This window comes from Bicyclus anynana, chromosome 9 (genome assembly GCF_947172395.1).
Source record: "Bicyclus anynana chromosome 9, ilBicAnyn1.1, whole genome shotgun sequence".
Classification (NCBI taxonomy): domain Eukaryota; kingdom Metazoa; phylum Arthropoda; class Insecta; order Lepidoptera; family Nymphalidae; genus Bicyclus; species Bicyclus anynana.
This window is the reverse complement of record NC_069091.1, coordinates 6,006,520-6,021,779: the sequence shown is the minus strand read 5'-3', so window position 1 is coordinate 6,021,779 and position 15,260 is coordinate 6,006,520. Positions and strand designations below refer to the sequence as shown.

General features: G+C 39.3%; 1 protein-coding gene across 1 annotated transcript; it reads left to right on the top strand.

The window, feature by feature from the left end:
* The first annotated feature begins 11,570 nt into the window (after window positions 1-11,570).
* LOC128198381 (collagen alpha-5(IV) chain-like) lies at window positions 11,571-15,239 on the top strand. The gene is made up of 2 exons (XM_052883600.1): window positions 11,571-12,512; window positions 12,555-15,239. The coding sequence occupies exons 1-2, from the start codon at window positions 11,573-11,575 to the stop codon at window positions 14,897-14,899; spliced, it is 3,285 nt and encodes a 1,094-aa protein (XP_052739560.1). The 5' UTR covers window positions 11,571-11,572; the 3' UTR covers window positions 14,900-15,239.
* The last annotated feature ends 21 nt before the right edge of the window (window positions 15,240-15,260 follow it).

Sequence of the window (15,260 nt, the reverse complement as noted above, 5' to 3'; positions counted from 1 at the left end):
TTAATAATTTTAACACAGAGAAATAAGCTATTTTGTGTAGAAAATATATTGTTTAAAACTAAAATTGTAATAGAGAATCAATTTCTATAATAAATTCATAATTTGGTTTGAATTATCATATGCTTATTTTTTTGTAAGTTATTAAATTTATTTTAATAACTTAACAAAAAATTAATTGTTAATTTACAAAAAACTAATTGTTAAAATTTGCAATGAAAAGAATATTAATTAAATTAGATAAAGAGTAATAAAATCTTACTTACAATTGCAACTCCCAGCAACTATGAAGTAAGCCATGAAAGTTACAATAAGCAATTTCGCTGCCATTTTTACAAACAATAATTTTAAATGTGAATACACTAATGTCTTCTTTATTTATACCTATATACATTGACCAATTAAAATAATCGTGACCACGTTCTAGAATAATTGACTGCTTTTAAAAACTATTTAAATATATGTAACTTATATTATATTTAAGTGAAATTATATTATACACGATTTTTGATTATTTTTTAAAATTAAAGTAATAAATAGTTAAGGAAAATGTTATGTTAGTAATTCTAAATGATTATAAGTTCAAAAAATTGTGTTTATTACTCGGTCACCATTCCATAATCATCAGGCTATGTAGCTACATATTAATTTACGCTATGTAGGCTCTACCTACAGGGAACAAACCAACACAGATAAATCACTCGATATATTCTGTGACAAGATAAATAACGTCAAATTAATTGATTATGAAACACGGCTACAACTCACGTGATATTAGGTCGGTCGGTAGGTTCGAACCAATACGGGGCCCTTAGTCATGAGTTGGCTCTTGCAACGCGGCACGATCCAAACGTGAGTTTTAGCCGTGTTTCATAATCAATTAATATGAATAACACTTACGATACTTTAAATTCTAAAATAACGTCAAATCTAAAATAACAAATACTTTTTAGTGCTATGTTCAGTAATTTACTCTACGATAATAGTTTTCACCATAGGTTGTGTATTTATATGATTTTCTTTAATTTGTAATTCATTCATCATCATTATCAACCCATATTCGGCTCACTTCTAGTCGTTCGTTCGAGTCTCTTTTCAGAATGAGAGGGCTTAGACCAATCGTTCACCACGCTTGGCCCGATTCGGATTGGCAAACTTCACCCACGCAGAGACAATTTGTATTTGTAACCTAATTATTATTATCTTATAGATAATAATCTTAGTCATAAATTGTACTTTTTCCTTTTAATTTTAAATTCTTTATTTCATTGTCTATAAGAATTAAACTACAAAAGTATGTTTTTTTTACCATACCAGTTGATAACGGAGAGGTCCTAGACGGCGTTTGATTGCTTGTGAGATGTGGTTTGAAAAATTAAAACGTGATGGGTTTCTGTATTACATTGTAAGTGAGGATGAAAAATGGTTTTATTAAAAAGTATTCAGTTGTAAAAATAATATAACAAACATTAATATACCCACGAAACTAAAAAAGGAAAAATAACGTTATAATATTGTCTGTCTATTGATTACTTAGAATCCAAAATATGTCAAGCCAATAATTTAAATACCTATCATAAAGATTTTTGTTTCTCAGACAATTTTTTTTCTATTATGTGGTTTTTTTCAGTAACGACTAAAACCAACACCTTCATTATTTCTTTATTAATTCAAGCCGTTTAAATTACAATTATCACTGGCTTAGCACCGCCTCAAAATGATCAGAAAGTAGTACACACGGGTGTTATTTTTCGCTTTTTAGTTTAGTGGTTAAATTAATTTTTGTTTTGGAAGTCGGTTGAATTTTTTTTTTAATTTTTAATTTTCCAATTTTAGTGTTAGCATACCTAGCCTTTAATAACAGGTATTTAGGTAGCCAGTCATGTGCATTTAATTTTCGAGCTTTATTAACACTTACGACTTTTCTTTATGCTAGCGTTTAATAAAATAAAATAAAAAAATTAATAAAATAAATAAACTTTGAACATATTGCGAGACACGCCCGTGACTTGGTGTGGCGTTTTATTATAAAAACGTATGCAATTACACTTAAAATAATTGCTATATTTTTAGCCGACTTCCAAAAAGGAGGAGGTTCTATGTTCGGCTGTATGTATGTTTCACTTTATGTATGTCCAGCGATATTTGCGTCATTTGTGAACCGATTTTGAAAATTCTTATTTTGTTTCTTATTTTGGTGGTCCCATTTTTTGGCATCTGATGATGGCATCCTGGAGAAAGCGAGAGGAACTTTTGAAAATCGTAGAGATGACTAGTGTGTTTGTTATTTTTTTCATTAGGTATTTTAAACTACTACAATTTCATGAAGGTCTGGACTCGGTCTGGAGCCGAAAAACAAACGAAGGAAATCGTCGACGATTTACAGTAATTACATGTTGTTTGGGCTTGATTAATCTGTTTTGATGAGAACTTTCCATTTAGCTGTAACTGCATTAGGAGTCTAGTCAAGAAGTCGAAGGATAGTTAAGGAAACTCCTCGACGGTACATAGTAGCTTCAATTAAGCTGATTGAGAGAATAAGACTAGATAGATAAATAATGATATATGTATGAGACACTTTACGTTATGGGGTTAAGTAAATTACAAATAAAATTTCAAGTACTGTATAAATCCTATTTTGTTAATAAATTTAATTAATTTTAGAAATAAACATTAATTATTGCTATTACTAGTCGAGTAAAATTTAAGAACACTGTCGAGAACACTGAGGAGAGCTGTGTGCAGCTTTTTCTTTCTGACTCCCATCCTCTCAAGGCGTTCTAAGGAACTTCGTTCGAAATTTTAGAAGTTTGTCAGCTCATGCTTATGCTAGTTGTCTATTGTAACTACCTATGGTAATAACTATAAGTAGTCACGGTAAGCAACCAAGGAGTTAGGACTGGTGTCTGTTGGTCTTGCATAAAAGGAAATTTCGTAATTCAAACAACAACATGACTTAATAATAAATACAGTTTATTTAGTTAAATATATAATATTTTTTTCAATTGAATGCAGAGTGAAGTGCGATTGTTACCTGTAACATAAAAATAAAATTTAACAATTTTTACTTTATCTTTTTATCTGCAATATTTTAGAGACCAGTTTTTTTTTACTAATCAGTACCTAGATGTTTAAATAACTTTTTTATTAAAGCTAATGTTCCTATAATATGTTAATACAGTGAGCAATTATGGAGTTATAGCTACAGGAGGTAGCAAGGTAGGCTTCAAGGGTCTAGACCCCTAACTTACTACTACTCTAAAATGGCTCTATTGTATAATAATTTATGTATAATATTAGCACTATGCCATATGGTATGATTTGATTTTTTACCTATAATATGCTTTTATAATTTATAAAAGCACCAGACCAGTTTTGACGGCCTCCGTGGCGCAGTGGTATGTGCGGTGGCTTTACAAGACGGAGGTTCTGGGTTCGATCCCCAGCTGAACCGATTAAGGTTTTCTTAATTGGTCCAGGTCTAGCTGGTGGGAGGCTTTGGCCGTGGCTAGTTACCACCCTACCGACAAAGACGTACCGCCAAGCGATTTAGCGTTCCGGTACGATGTCGTGTAGAAACCGAAAGGGGTGTGGACTTTCATTCTCCTCCTATCAAGTTAGCCCGCTTCCATCTTAGATTGCATCGTCATTTACCATCAGGTGAGATTGTAATCAAGGGCTAACTTGTAAAGAATAAAAAAAAAAGTTATTTACCTGAAAACCTACTTATCACCAGCCACCGTAACCTGATCCGTGCAAGTGAGCTGTTTGCGACGTGAACAGAGATGATTCACTCTTCGATACAGCATTGTTTACTGGGTTTGCTAATTACATAAAACAAAACATTATATAATTTTTTTTATATAATTGATTTTTAAATTTTCTCTAGTGTAGGATACGGTATATCTCATAGTGTTGCGTATCGTCTTTGAAAGATATGATGGATCTTTTACCACTATTTTTCAATTTAGGGATCCGTTAAGGTTTTATGGGCTAATTTTCAAGTGTGAACCTCGTCAGCCGATTGCCGGGGAGCTCCCCTTAACCAGCAAAACGGTTGAAATTTTCAATTATCACACTAATATTACAAGTATAAAGGCGAAAGTGTGTGTGTAAGTGTGTATGTATGTTCCTCCTTTACGCTGCGGCTTTTGAAGCGAATTGGCTGAAATTTTAAACGGAAACAGACTTTACTCTGGATTAATATATGCAATAGTTATTATTTACAACATTTCTATTGATATAGGCTACCCTTAATCCCGGAAAAATCCATTGTATCCCCGGGATTTTTGGAAAACTGAATTCCACGCGGACTAAGTCTCTAGTTTTTTTTTATTGAGAAAGAATACAATATGGAACTAAAGCTAACTTATCATAATAACTATACAAATCATGCCCACGTGGAATGGTGGCAAGAATACTGGCTGCATTTCCGCGCTGATCCAGCCAGGCTGATCCTTTGCGCAAAAAATGAGCCTGCCCTTCTGTCACCAGTCGAGGCAACTAGCCGCGGTGAAATTATTCGATAAGTCTCTAGTTGCTAGTTCATAAATAAATGAAAATATTCACAGAATTAGAAGGAAAAGCTAAGTAGCAATTGTCATTTAAAGAGTTATAGTCGACCAACTTAACGTACTCGAAGCACAAAAATTGCATACAAATTCCGATTTCAATTAAATAGATTGATATTTTTGTCAAATGTCAATTATTCCTTCCCCATATGCATATTGAGGACGTTTATCCCATGGTGCGGGGTATCGTTATCGGTATTATTTTTGTGTAATAAAAAAGGATATAAAATGCTAATTTAATCTACGGAACCCTACACTGCGCGTGACTCGACACGCACTTGGCCGGTTTTATTATTAAAATCATACCGTTAACCACTACTGATGGTGGTGCTTCATTGTAATATGGATAAGGAATATCTGAAAAAGATTAATTTATTTTAATTAATTTATTTCGGAAACATAAAAACTATGTTTAATTTTGTTTTAATTAAACGTTTTAGTACTACGTACTGCATACTTACATAAGTTGCAGCTTGCATTGAATACGAATAATGCCAACAAAATGTTGACAATTCTATGATGATTTATGTTCATGATTTATGTTCATTTGCTATAATTCCTCGTATTTATAGGTACTAAATGCCATTAAAATCGGTCAAAACATCGTGGCACACGATTTTCATGTTATTACTAAAATGAGCCATTACACTCATAATAAATATCGTTATATGAACTGAAGAAATGAGATTAAGACAGTGGACACGACCTTTAAAATAATGGCCAAACGGTTCAAAAATTAAAGCTAAGTGGGTATATTATTTTCCTATTAAATGAAATAAAAAATAAAGATAAAGTTACTATTTAACACGATCAAAACGTGGTACAGATCATAGAATTAGATACAGTCTATCTGACGAAACAATTAATTGTCATTAATAGTTGCCAGATTGAGCACTACCCCGGAATGAAAATTATTCCACTTTAGAACCTTCTTGCAGATCGCATTATTTAAGAGGAAACTTCTTGATATGATACAAAATCTACACTTATATTATAAAGCTGAAGAGTTTGTTTGTTTGAACGCGCTAAGCTCAGGAACTACTTACTGGTCCGATTTGAAAAAATATTTCAGTGTTAGATAGCCCATTTATCGAGGAAGGCTATAAAGGCTATATTATCCCCATATTCCTACGGGAACGGGAACCACGCGGGTGAAACCGCGCGGCGTCAGCTAGTAAGTAAATAAAGCAGTAGGAACGTAATGTTGCAACAAACTCTTGGTATTCAAATTAGAAGTGGGGGTCTTTAGTGTATTTTCTTCTCTACTAGTTTTAGCCATGATGCTGAACTTATTTTTTTAAAACTTAATTGGAAGTACCTGCTAACGGTGCCACGCTCGTAAAAATAATAAAGTGACAAGTGACAGCTCACCCTGACAATGATCGTTGGAAAAAAGTCGATTAAAAATCGATTCTCTCAAGTGGCGAATCTATCTACCTAGTTATTTGTATCTTAAGAATGAAGCGATGCGCATATAATAATAACACACTTATATCAGGCATGTTAATCTATACTAATATTATAAAGCTGAAGAGAGCCTATACCGCGGTGAGACACGTGATATTTAATTTCTTAAAATGCACACAACTGAAAAGTTGGAGGTGCATGTCCTGGACTGGATGCCTAACCCCCCTCTCATTCTGAGGGGAGACTCGAGCTCAGCAGTAGCTGTTTTTTTGTTTGTTTGATTGAACGCGCTAATCTCAGGAACTACTGGTCCAATTTGGAAAATACTTTCAGTAATAGATAGCCCATTTATCGAGGAAGGCTATAGGCTATATTATATTTTCAAAAGAATTAGGGATCCTTCCTGAAACTCCAATAATGTAACCCAAGGTGTACAAAAGTTTTGTTTATATGGCGTGCGCTGCAAAAACTATTGATGTTAGAATAAAGTAATGTACTACAACTTTGCACAGCACATCATTTTCTACAAAAAATGTTGCAACAGTATATATCTATCTTCTATATTTTAGCAGATATAGTACCTTTTGTACTTTAATAAATTATTTAAATCATATACTAAGGTATACGTCATTATTTACATAACTAAACTTTAATCCTTATCAAAATGAATTACTTATTAATCAAAAAGATATTATAGAGATAAGATTTGCCTTTTCAGTATGTTAATTACTCATTTATTTTTGGAGATAATACAAAAGTTTTTCAAAATCGGTTTTGTAGATCCAGAGATTACCGCTACAACCACACAAACTTTACCTCTTACAATCTTATAATATAAATGTATTATTTTATGTGTTCATTACTATTATTCGCGACATCTTGACTTGGTCGCTAACTGTCGTCATCAACCCATATTCGGCTCACTGCTGAGCTCGAGTCTCCTCTCAGAATGAGAGGGGTTAGGCCAATAGTACACCACGCTGGCCCAATGCGGATTGGCAGACTTCACACACGCAGAGAATTAAGATAATTCTCTGGTATGCAGGTTTCCTCACGATGTTTTCCTTCACCGTTTGAGACACGTGATATTTTAATTTCTTAAAATGCACACAACTGAAAAGTTGGAGGTGCATGTCCCGGACCGGATTCGAACCCACATCCTCCGGAATCGGAGGCAGAGGTCATATCCACTGGGCTATCACGGCTATCACGGCGCTAACTGTAGCTCCCATAAAAAGGCTAAAAGTCACTAAACGAGCGATGGAACTAGCTATGTTTCTAGTTAGTACATAGGGAATTACGTACATGGGTATTTTATCCTCGTATTCCCACGGGAATGAGAACTACGCGGGTGAAACCGCGTTCTTCCAGGTTGAATAAAAAAATCGTTAAATTTCGTTTCGTTCCTTTGATTTCTGATCGAACTTCCTATCGATTTATTTCATCGTATTTCTTCTCAATTTATAATCCAAATTATCATCTATTAGTTATTTTTTCGGCCTATCAGATTTTACCCTTTTCTTTTTTCCTACTCACTTTCTTTTTTCTAAATCACCTATGTGTTTAAAAAAAAAACAAAAATAACTTTTGTATTTGATTTCATTGGTGTATTGAGTTTTTATTGCAGGTCGACCGTGGTGTTATACCTATTCCAAGATCAATAAACAAAACTCAAAACTCTTTGAACATGGATCTCTTCGATTTTAGTCTAACCTAGAAAGAGGTGTATACTATAAATGAGTATAACAGAAATCTACCAGTTTATTGTGCGCCTGGAGATGGAATGGTCGCGCTGTATCGCCAAATGTATGAATAAATAAATAAATAAATATACTTACTTAAACAATACACATCACTATCTAGCCCCAAAGTAAGCATACAGAGTAGCTTGTGTTATGGGTGCTAAGATAGTTGATATTATAATATTAATATACATTTATATACTACATATATATACTTATATAATGAATAAATACACACAGACACTGGAAAACACCCATGCTCATCACACAAATATTTTCCAGTTGTGGGAATCGAACCCACGGCCGTGGATGCAGAAAGCAGCACTGCCCACTGCGCCACGCGGCTGTCAATGAAACTTTATTAAGTTTGCCTAAAGCCTTATAAGTTTTTTACAGTACCTACGAGTACGAGTACCTACATTACACGTTATAAATGATAACACAAACTTATCAGTTTTTGATTTGTTTATGATTTTTTTAAATAATATTAGTAAACCCACGGAATTATAAATACACTGAAACTCGCTTCTGTCTCTTTTAGAATTTTATATATAAGTATTAGGGTGTCCCTTATATGGGCAAAAAAAAATTTTGTTTTAGATATTAAAACGCATACCCCCTATTTCTTTTTAGACTACCTAGACTAACTTAAATACAAAATTTAATCTTCCTACGTCAACATTAACCCGTGCCGACAGGGCCCGGAAGATTTAAAAAATTGCGGTTTTTGACCCTTTCCGTTATGTAACTAAATAAATTGAAATACTCAATTTTTTATAAAATATTTATTAAAAGATAAAATTACAGATCAGGCAGGATAGTTTTTTTTTTAGATAAGTTTCTTTTTACAGTCCGGGTACAGAGTTCTATGCTCCTAAACACAACGAAGCAAAAATTGCTTTTGCTCTTCCTTTGCAGTATCGAACCACGAAAATCTTGCATAAGTTTTACAGCTATTTATAGCCGTATCATTAACAGCCCTTAGAGAAAGCACTTTCCTTTTTGCTTCTGTATAGGTAACACCCCATCCCCCACGTCATCCCATATAGAAATGAGTGTCTGGAGGAACGCCCTATCAATTTTTAATCGACTAAATAAATTTGTGCTCTTGACAGACACAAAATCACTTAATGATTTTCCTGCGACAATAAATAAGACAGTATTAACAATTTATAAATTTCTCCAAATGAAATTAAAATTGGCAGGCGTTTCTTTAGAACTTCTTAGGTACATCAAGTCCAGGTAATAATATCCCATCCCAGTGAACGGTCACCATTTCAAACATATTATTTTGAAAATCGGATTTAATAGATTCCGCTCTATCCTTTCGACCCTGTGTGCGAATACGTTAAATAGACGACATGTTTGTCGGGTAATCATCACTGCCAAGATCTAGTGCTTCTACCACAGCCTGAAGTTTATAGACAGAATCCCTTATGCTTAATTGACATCTATCTAAAGCTGCAACTATCTTAGGCGTGATGAAGTCTTTCCTTCCTCTTTTTGTAGTAGTTTCTGAATTTACCGTTTAAGAGGTGGATGCCAATTGGTCCTCAAAACTTCCATTAGAGCTGGTAAGTTGTTTTTGTTGTCCCTCCGCTTGAATAACATGTTGCGTTCTAACTGATGACGATAAACCTCCATAATACATTTGCTCACATCTTTTTTTCTTTTCATTTAATTTGCTTTGTCTTGCCCTTTCTTCTTTTTCGGCCAACTCTTTGTCTACACCCGCTAAATATCCTGGACGCCCTGGTTCTCATTGTTTTTGTAAAAATACTTTGTCTTCTTCAATTTTATTCCGTTCTAAAGTATCAGTGTGCGCTATGTCAAATAATCAAAGCAAACCAAGCATGGTGAAGATCAACAAGTTTTTTACCCAGTTAGGTATAGCTCTGGTAGGGATTCTAGCTTTTTTTCAATATACAATACACTCCCGAATGACGAGATTAGCGCTTTCACTAACAGACAATTTCACTTCGCGAATGTTAAACAAAAGTACTGCTAGAACTTGACGATTTGACGGTAAATTTGCGCCTGTTATTTGATAATTCGCGTTACTAACTAAGAAAATACATTTTTTGTTACTTCTGAAATCCACTGCCATCTTTTAAATGTAAAACAATACGTGTTAATCGTGAGAATAATTGACAACAAATGACAAATACCGCGAATATGCGCCGCTACTATGTATGAACATGTTTCGATGCAAGTCGGCACGGGTTATCGTTATTCAATTAAGGTAAAAAATTATTTTCGAGTGTTTTAGAGGCAAATGAACAAAACTAGGACCTATGCGTTACAAATTTAAAACTTTGAAAAATAAGGGACACCCTAATAAGTATGTTAAGTATATCTGCAATAATTGTTCTAGCTTTATCAATTCAAGATTTTGCAAGAATAATAGTTTTGCCAATGATTTTTTTAAATGACCAACTGTTGAGTAGGTAGATGTTTTGTATAGATTCTGCCTTCTAATAAAAATAATACCTCTAAGTACTTTTTAAAAAGGGGGTAGGGTTATATAAATATAAGCCTTCAAAATTAACGATTTTCGATTTGAATATGAACAGGTATAATTTGAAAAACACCATTTTATCTTTGAATACTATTGTTTTATTTCAATCATGAACATTTCTATAGAGTACACAGTTATACATACTTCAAATGTTCGAAACTAATTTCTATAAGTACTCTTATTACTCTTATTCTAATTGGGAAAAAATAAAATAAAATTAATGCTTGCTCAATATAAATTTATTTTGGAATAACATTATCATTTCATAATTTGTATAACAGACATTAACAATTCGATATATATAACTATTATAATAATATTTTGCATAATCATTATCCTTTATGTTTCCGCCTTGGCTAGTCGTCGTTTATTTTCAATTTCAGCCTCTTCTTCCTGCAAATTATGAAACGAGTATAATTTTATTATCAATAAATCAATACAAAGTAATAATAAAATTGTGGTCAGTCTGTAATTTCAAAATACTTAATATATTTTTGTTTAAGTGATTATAGTTATATCCGTAAAACATTTTGTAGAACTGATTACTATCAAGTTAATTTTTCGTGAGTAGCTTCATCTCAATGAGACGATCAACTTACGAAACTTCTTGATTCTGGTAGATAGCAGAGTTACCAGGAAATAAAAATTTTTGAGCGTCGGAACGAGATAATGTAACCACGCAATTTGTAGGACATTGTGGTTGCTAGGTTGTATAACTATTAATTAAGCAACAGTAAAAAAAACTGCTGGTTAGTAACAACTTTTAGTAACCTCGTTATTGATTCAAGTTGGGAGGAGGGTACTTTATCTCGTAACTTTAATTTTAAGTTTTCCATGGCAATCTCAGCCATAAACTTGTCGTAAATACAAATAGACTATTTATTGATAGTAAATATCAATAGCTGCTTTATGAGCTTTAAGACATAAAGGAGAAAAACATGCATGTCAAACACACCATTTGGTCCGCAAGGGCAGAGGCGAGGCCTTGAACGATAGTCTCTGTCTCTGCGATCACCTAAAGTATCAGAAACACACTGTTAGCATTATTTTTCACAGGTACTATTAGTATTAGAGCAATTCTAACAGTTACAGGATTCATACATTAAAATTATGAAAAAAGTGTAAAGAAAATATCAAAAATTTAAATAACTTCTTTATATTTAACTCCAAATTTTCTTATTTTGGTTTAAGTCTTAAGAAATTTTTTGAAAGTATCAGTCAAATAATGTTTACCTTTCACAAAGCGTTCGGTGATAGTCAACTCTGGTACTATGATGTAAGGAGTCTTCTTTCTTTTAGGAGGCAGTCTATATATGATAACAGGTTTGCATTGTGGGATGCCTGGACCGCTAGGACTGCTAGGAGAACCACCAGGCCCAGATGGACTGCTGGGTGAACCACCTGGTCCAGAAGGACTACTTGGGGAACCGCCAGGTCCAGATGGACTGCTGGGTGAACCGCCAGGTCCAGATGGACTGCTGGGTGAACCGCCAGATCCAGATGGACTGCTGGGTGAACCGCCAGGTCCAGAGGGACTGCTGGGTGAACCGCCAGGTCCAGATGGACTGCTGGGTGAACCGCCAGGTCCAGATGGACTGCTGGGTGAACCTCCAGGTCCAGATGGACTGCTGGGTGAACCGCCAGGTCCAGATGGACTGCTGGGTGAACCGCCAGGTTCAGAGGGACTGCTGGGTGAACCACCTGGTCCAGATGGACTGCTCGGTGAACCTCCAGGTCCAGATGGACTGCTGGGTGAACCACCAGGTCCAGAGGGACTGCTGGGTGAACCACCTGGACCAGATGGGCTGCTGGGAGAACCTCCGGGTCCTGAAGGGCTGCTAGGAGAACCACCTGGTCCAGATGGGTTGCTGGGCGAACCACCTGGTCCCGAAGGACTACTTGGGGAACCACCCGGTCCAGATGGACTGCTGGGTGAACCGCCAGGTCCAGATGGACTGCTGGGTGAACCACCTGGTCCAGATGGACTGCTGGGTGAACCACCTGGTCCAGATGGACTGCTGGGTGAACCTCCAGGTCCAGATGGGCTACTTGGTGAACCTCCGGGACCTGAAGGGCTACTTGGTGAACCTCCGGGACCTGAAGGGCTGCTTGGTGAACCACCCGGTCCAGATGGACCGCTAGGTGATCCACTTGGTTTTCCTGGACACGGTTTTCCAGGTCTACCAGGTCTTCCAGGTCTACCAGGTCTTCCTGGTCGTCCAGGTCGACCCGGTCTGCCAGGACGGCCTGGCCTGCCTGGTCGTCCATTGTTACCACCAGATTGACCTGGATTGCTAGGAGACCCTCCGGGTCCCGAAGGATTACTAGGCGAACCTCCAGGTCCTGAAGGACTACTTGGAGAGCCACCAGGTCCAGAGGGACCGCTGGGCGAACCACCTGGTCCAGATGGGGAGCCACCAGGTCCAGAGGGACCGCTAGGTGAACTGCCTGGTCCTGATGGCCCACTTGGGGAACTGCCAGGTCCAGATGGACTACTTGGAGAACCACCAGGTCCAGAGGGACCGCTGGGTGAACCACCTGGTCCAGATGGACTACTTGGTGAACCACCAGGTCCAGAGGGACCGCTAGGCGAACCACCTGGTCTAGATGGGGAGCTGCCAGGTCCAGAGGGACCGCTGGGCGAACCACCTGGGCCAGATGGACTACTTGGCGAACCACCAGGTCCAGATGGACCGCTGGGTGAACCACCTGGTCCAGATGGACTACTTGGCGAACCACCAGGTCCAGAAGGACTACTTGGGGAACCACCTGGTCCAGATGGAGAGCCACCAGGTCCAGAGGGACCGCTAGGCGAACCACCTGGTCCAGATGGAGAGCCACCAGGTCCAGAGGGACCGCTAGGTGAACCGCCTGGTCCTGATGGCCCACTTGGGGAACCGCCAGGTCCAGATGGACTACTCGGGGAACCACCAGGTCCAGAGGGACCGCTGGGCGAACCACCTGGTCCAGATGGAGAGCCACCAGGTCCAGAGGGACCGCTGGGCGAACCACCTGGTCCAGATGGGGAGCCACCAGGTCCAGAGGGACCGCTAGGTGAACCGCCTGGTCCTGATGGCCCACTTGGGGAACCGCCAGGTCCAGATGGACTACTCGGGGAACCACCAGGTCCAGAGGGACCGCTGGGCGAACCACCTGGTCCAGATGGGGAGCCACCAGGTCCAGAGGGACCGCTAGGTGAACCGCCTGGTCCTGATGGCCCACTTGGGGAACCGCCAGGTCCAGATGGACTACTCGGGGAACCACCAGGTCCAGATGGAGAGCCGCCAGGTCCAGAGGGACCGCTGGGCGAACCGCCTGGTCCTGATGGCCCACTTGGGGAACCGCCAGGTCCAGATGGACTACTTGGAGAACCACCAGGTCCAGAGGGACCGCTGGGTGAACCACCTGGTCCAGATGGACTACTTGGTGAACCACCAGGTCCAGATGGACCGCTAGGCGAACCACCTGGTCCAGATGGGGAGCTGCCAGGTCCAGAGGGACCGCTGGGCGAACCACCTGGGCCAGATGGACTACTTGGCGAACCACCAGGTCCAGACGGACCGCTGGGTGAACCACCTGGTCCAGATGGACTACTTGGCGAACCACCAGGTCCAGAAGGACTACTTGGGGAGCTACCAGGCCCAGAGGGACCGCTAGGTGAACCGCCTGGTCCTGATGGCCCACTTGGGGAACCGCCAGGTCCAGATGGACTACTCGGCGAACCACCAGGTCCAGACGGACCGCTGGGCGAACCACCTGGTCCAGATGGGGAGCCGCCAGGTCCAGAGGGACCGCTGGGCGAACCACCAGGTCCAGATGGACTACTTGGGGAACCGCCAGGTCCAGAGGGACCGCTGGGTGAACCACCTGGTCCAGATGGGGAGCCGCCAGGTCCAGAGGGACCGCTAGGAGAACCACCTGGTCCAGATGGGTTGCTGGGCGAACCACCTGGTCCCGAAGGACTACTTGGGGAACCACCTGGTCCCGAAGGACTACTTGGGGAACCACCCGGTCCAGATGGACTGCTGGGTGAACCGCCAGGTCCGGAAGGACTGCTGGGTGAACCACCTGGTCCAGATGGACTACTGGGTGAACCGCCTGGTCCAGAGGGATTACTGGGTGAACCTCCAGGTCCTGATGGGCTACTTGGTGAACCTCCGGGACCTGAAGGGCTGCTTGGGGAACCACCTGGTCCAGAGGGACCGCTAGGTGAACCGCCTGGTCCAGATGGACTACTTGGCGAACCACCAGGCCCCGAAGGACTACTTGGAGAGCTGCCTGGTCCAGGGGGACCGCTGGGTGAACCACCTGGGCCAGATGGACTACTGGGTGAACCACCTGGTCCAGAAGGACTACTTGGAGATCCGCCAGGTCCGGAAGGACTGCTGGGTGAACCACCTGGTCCAGAAGGACTACTTGGGGAGCTGCCAGGTCCAGAAGGGCTGCTGGGTGAACCACCTGGTCCAGATGGACTGCTGGGTGAACCACCAGGTCCAGAAGGACTACTCGGGGAGCCACCAGGTCCAGAGGGACTGCTGGGCGAACCACCTGGGCCAGATGGACTGCTGGGTGAACCACTAGGCTCCTTAGTTGTTGTTTTAGCTGCAAATATAAATATTTTAATATCAAAACAAGTCTTGAATTTTATGTTATCCATATCATGATCATTAGCCATATAAATACCCAACTTTATTTTTATAAAAATAAAAAACAATATTTTTATCAACCGCAGCGAGACTTTTCGTTGATTATCAACATAAAATAAATCGTGTTAGTTACACCATCTATCATTCATTTTAGACAATTATTAAAAAAACGTGAATACGAAATCACGTGGAAAGAATAAATACTATAAATAGATACTTGGTAAATTTAGAAAGAAAGAAAGAAAATATATTTATTACTACATTATGCCACACATCACAATTATTTAAGAATAATACCCTGCGATATGTGGCATAACCTAGAAAAAGGTCCTAGCTCAGATATTGCTATATGCTCCCCATAGACAAAGAACATACAGCG

Excerpts from the sequence above, each read along its gene's own strand:
- LOC128198381 (XM_052883600.1), top strand. The coding sequence starts at position 11,573 with ATGCCTGGACCGCTAGGACTGCTAGGAGAACCACCAGGCCCAGATGGA. Across the intron at positions 12,513-12,554 it reads TGGTCGTCCATTGTTACCAC|GATTACTAGGCGAACCTCCA; the intron begins CAGATTGACCTG and ends CGGGTCCCGAAG.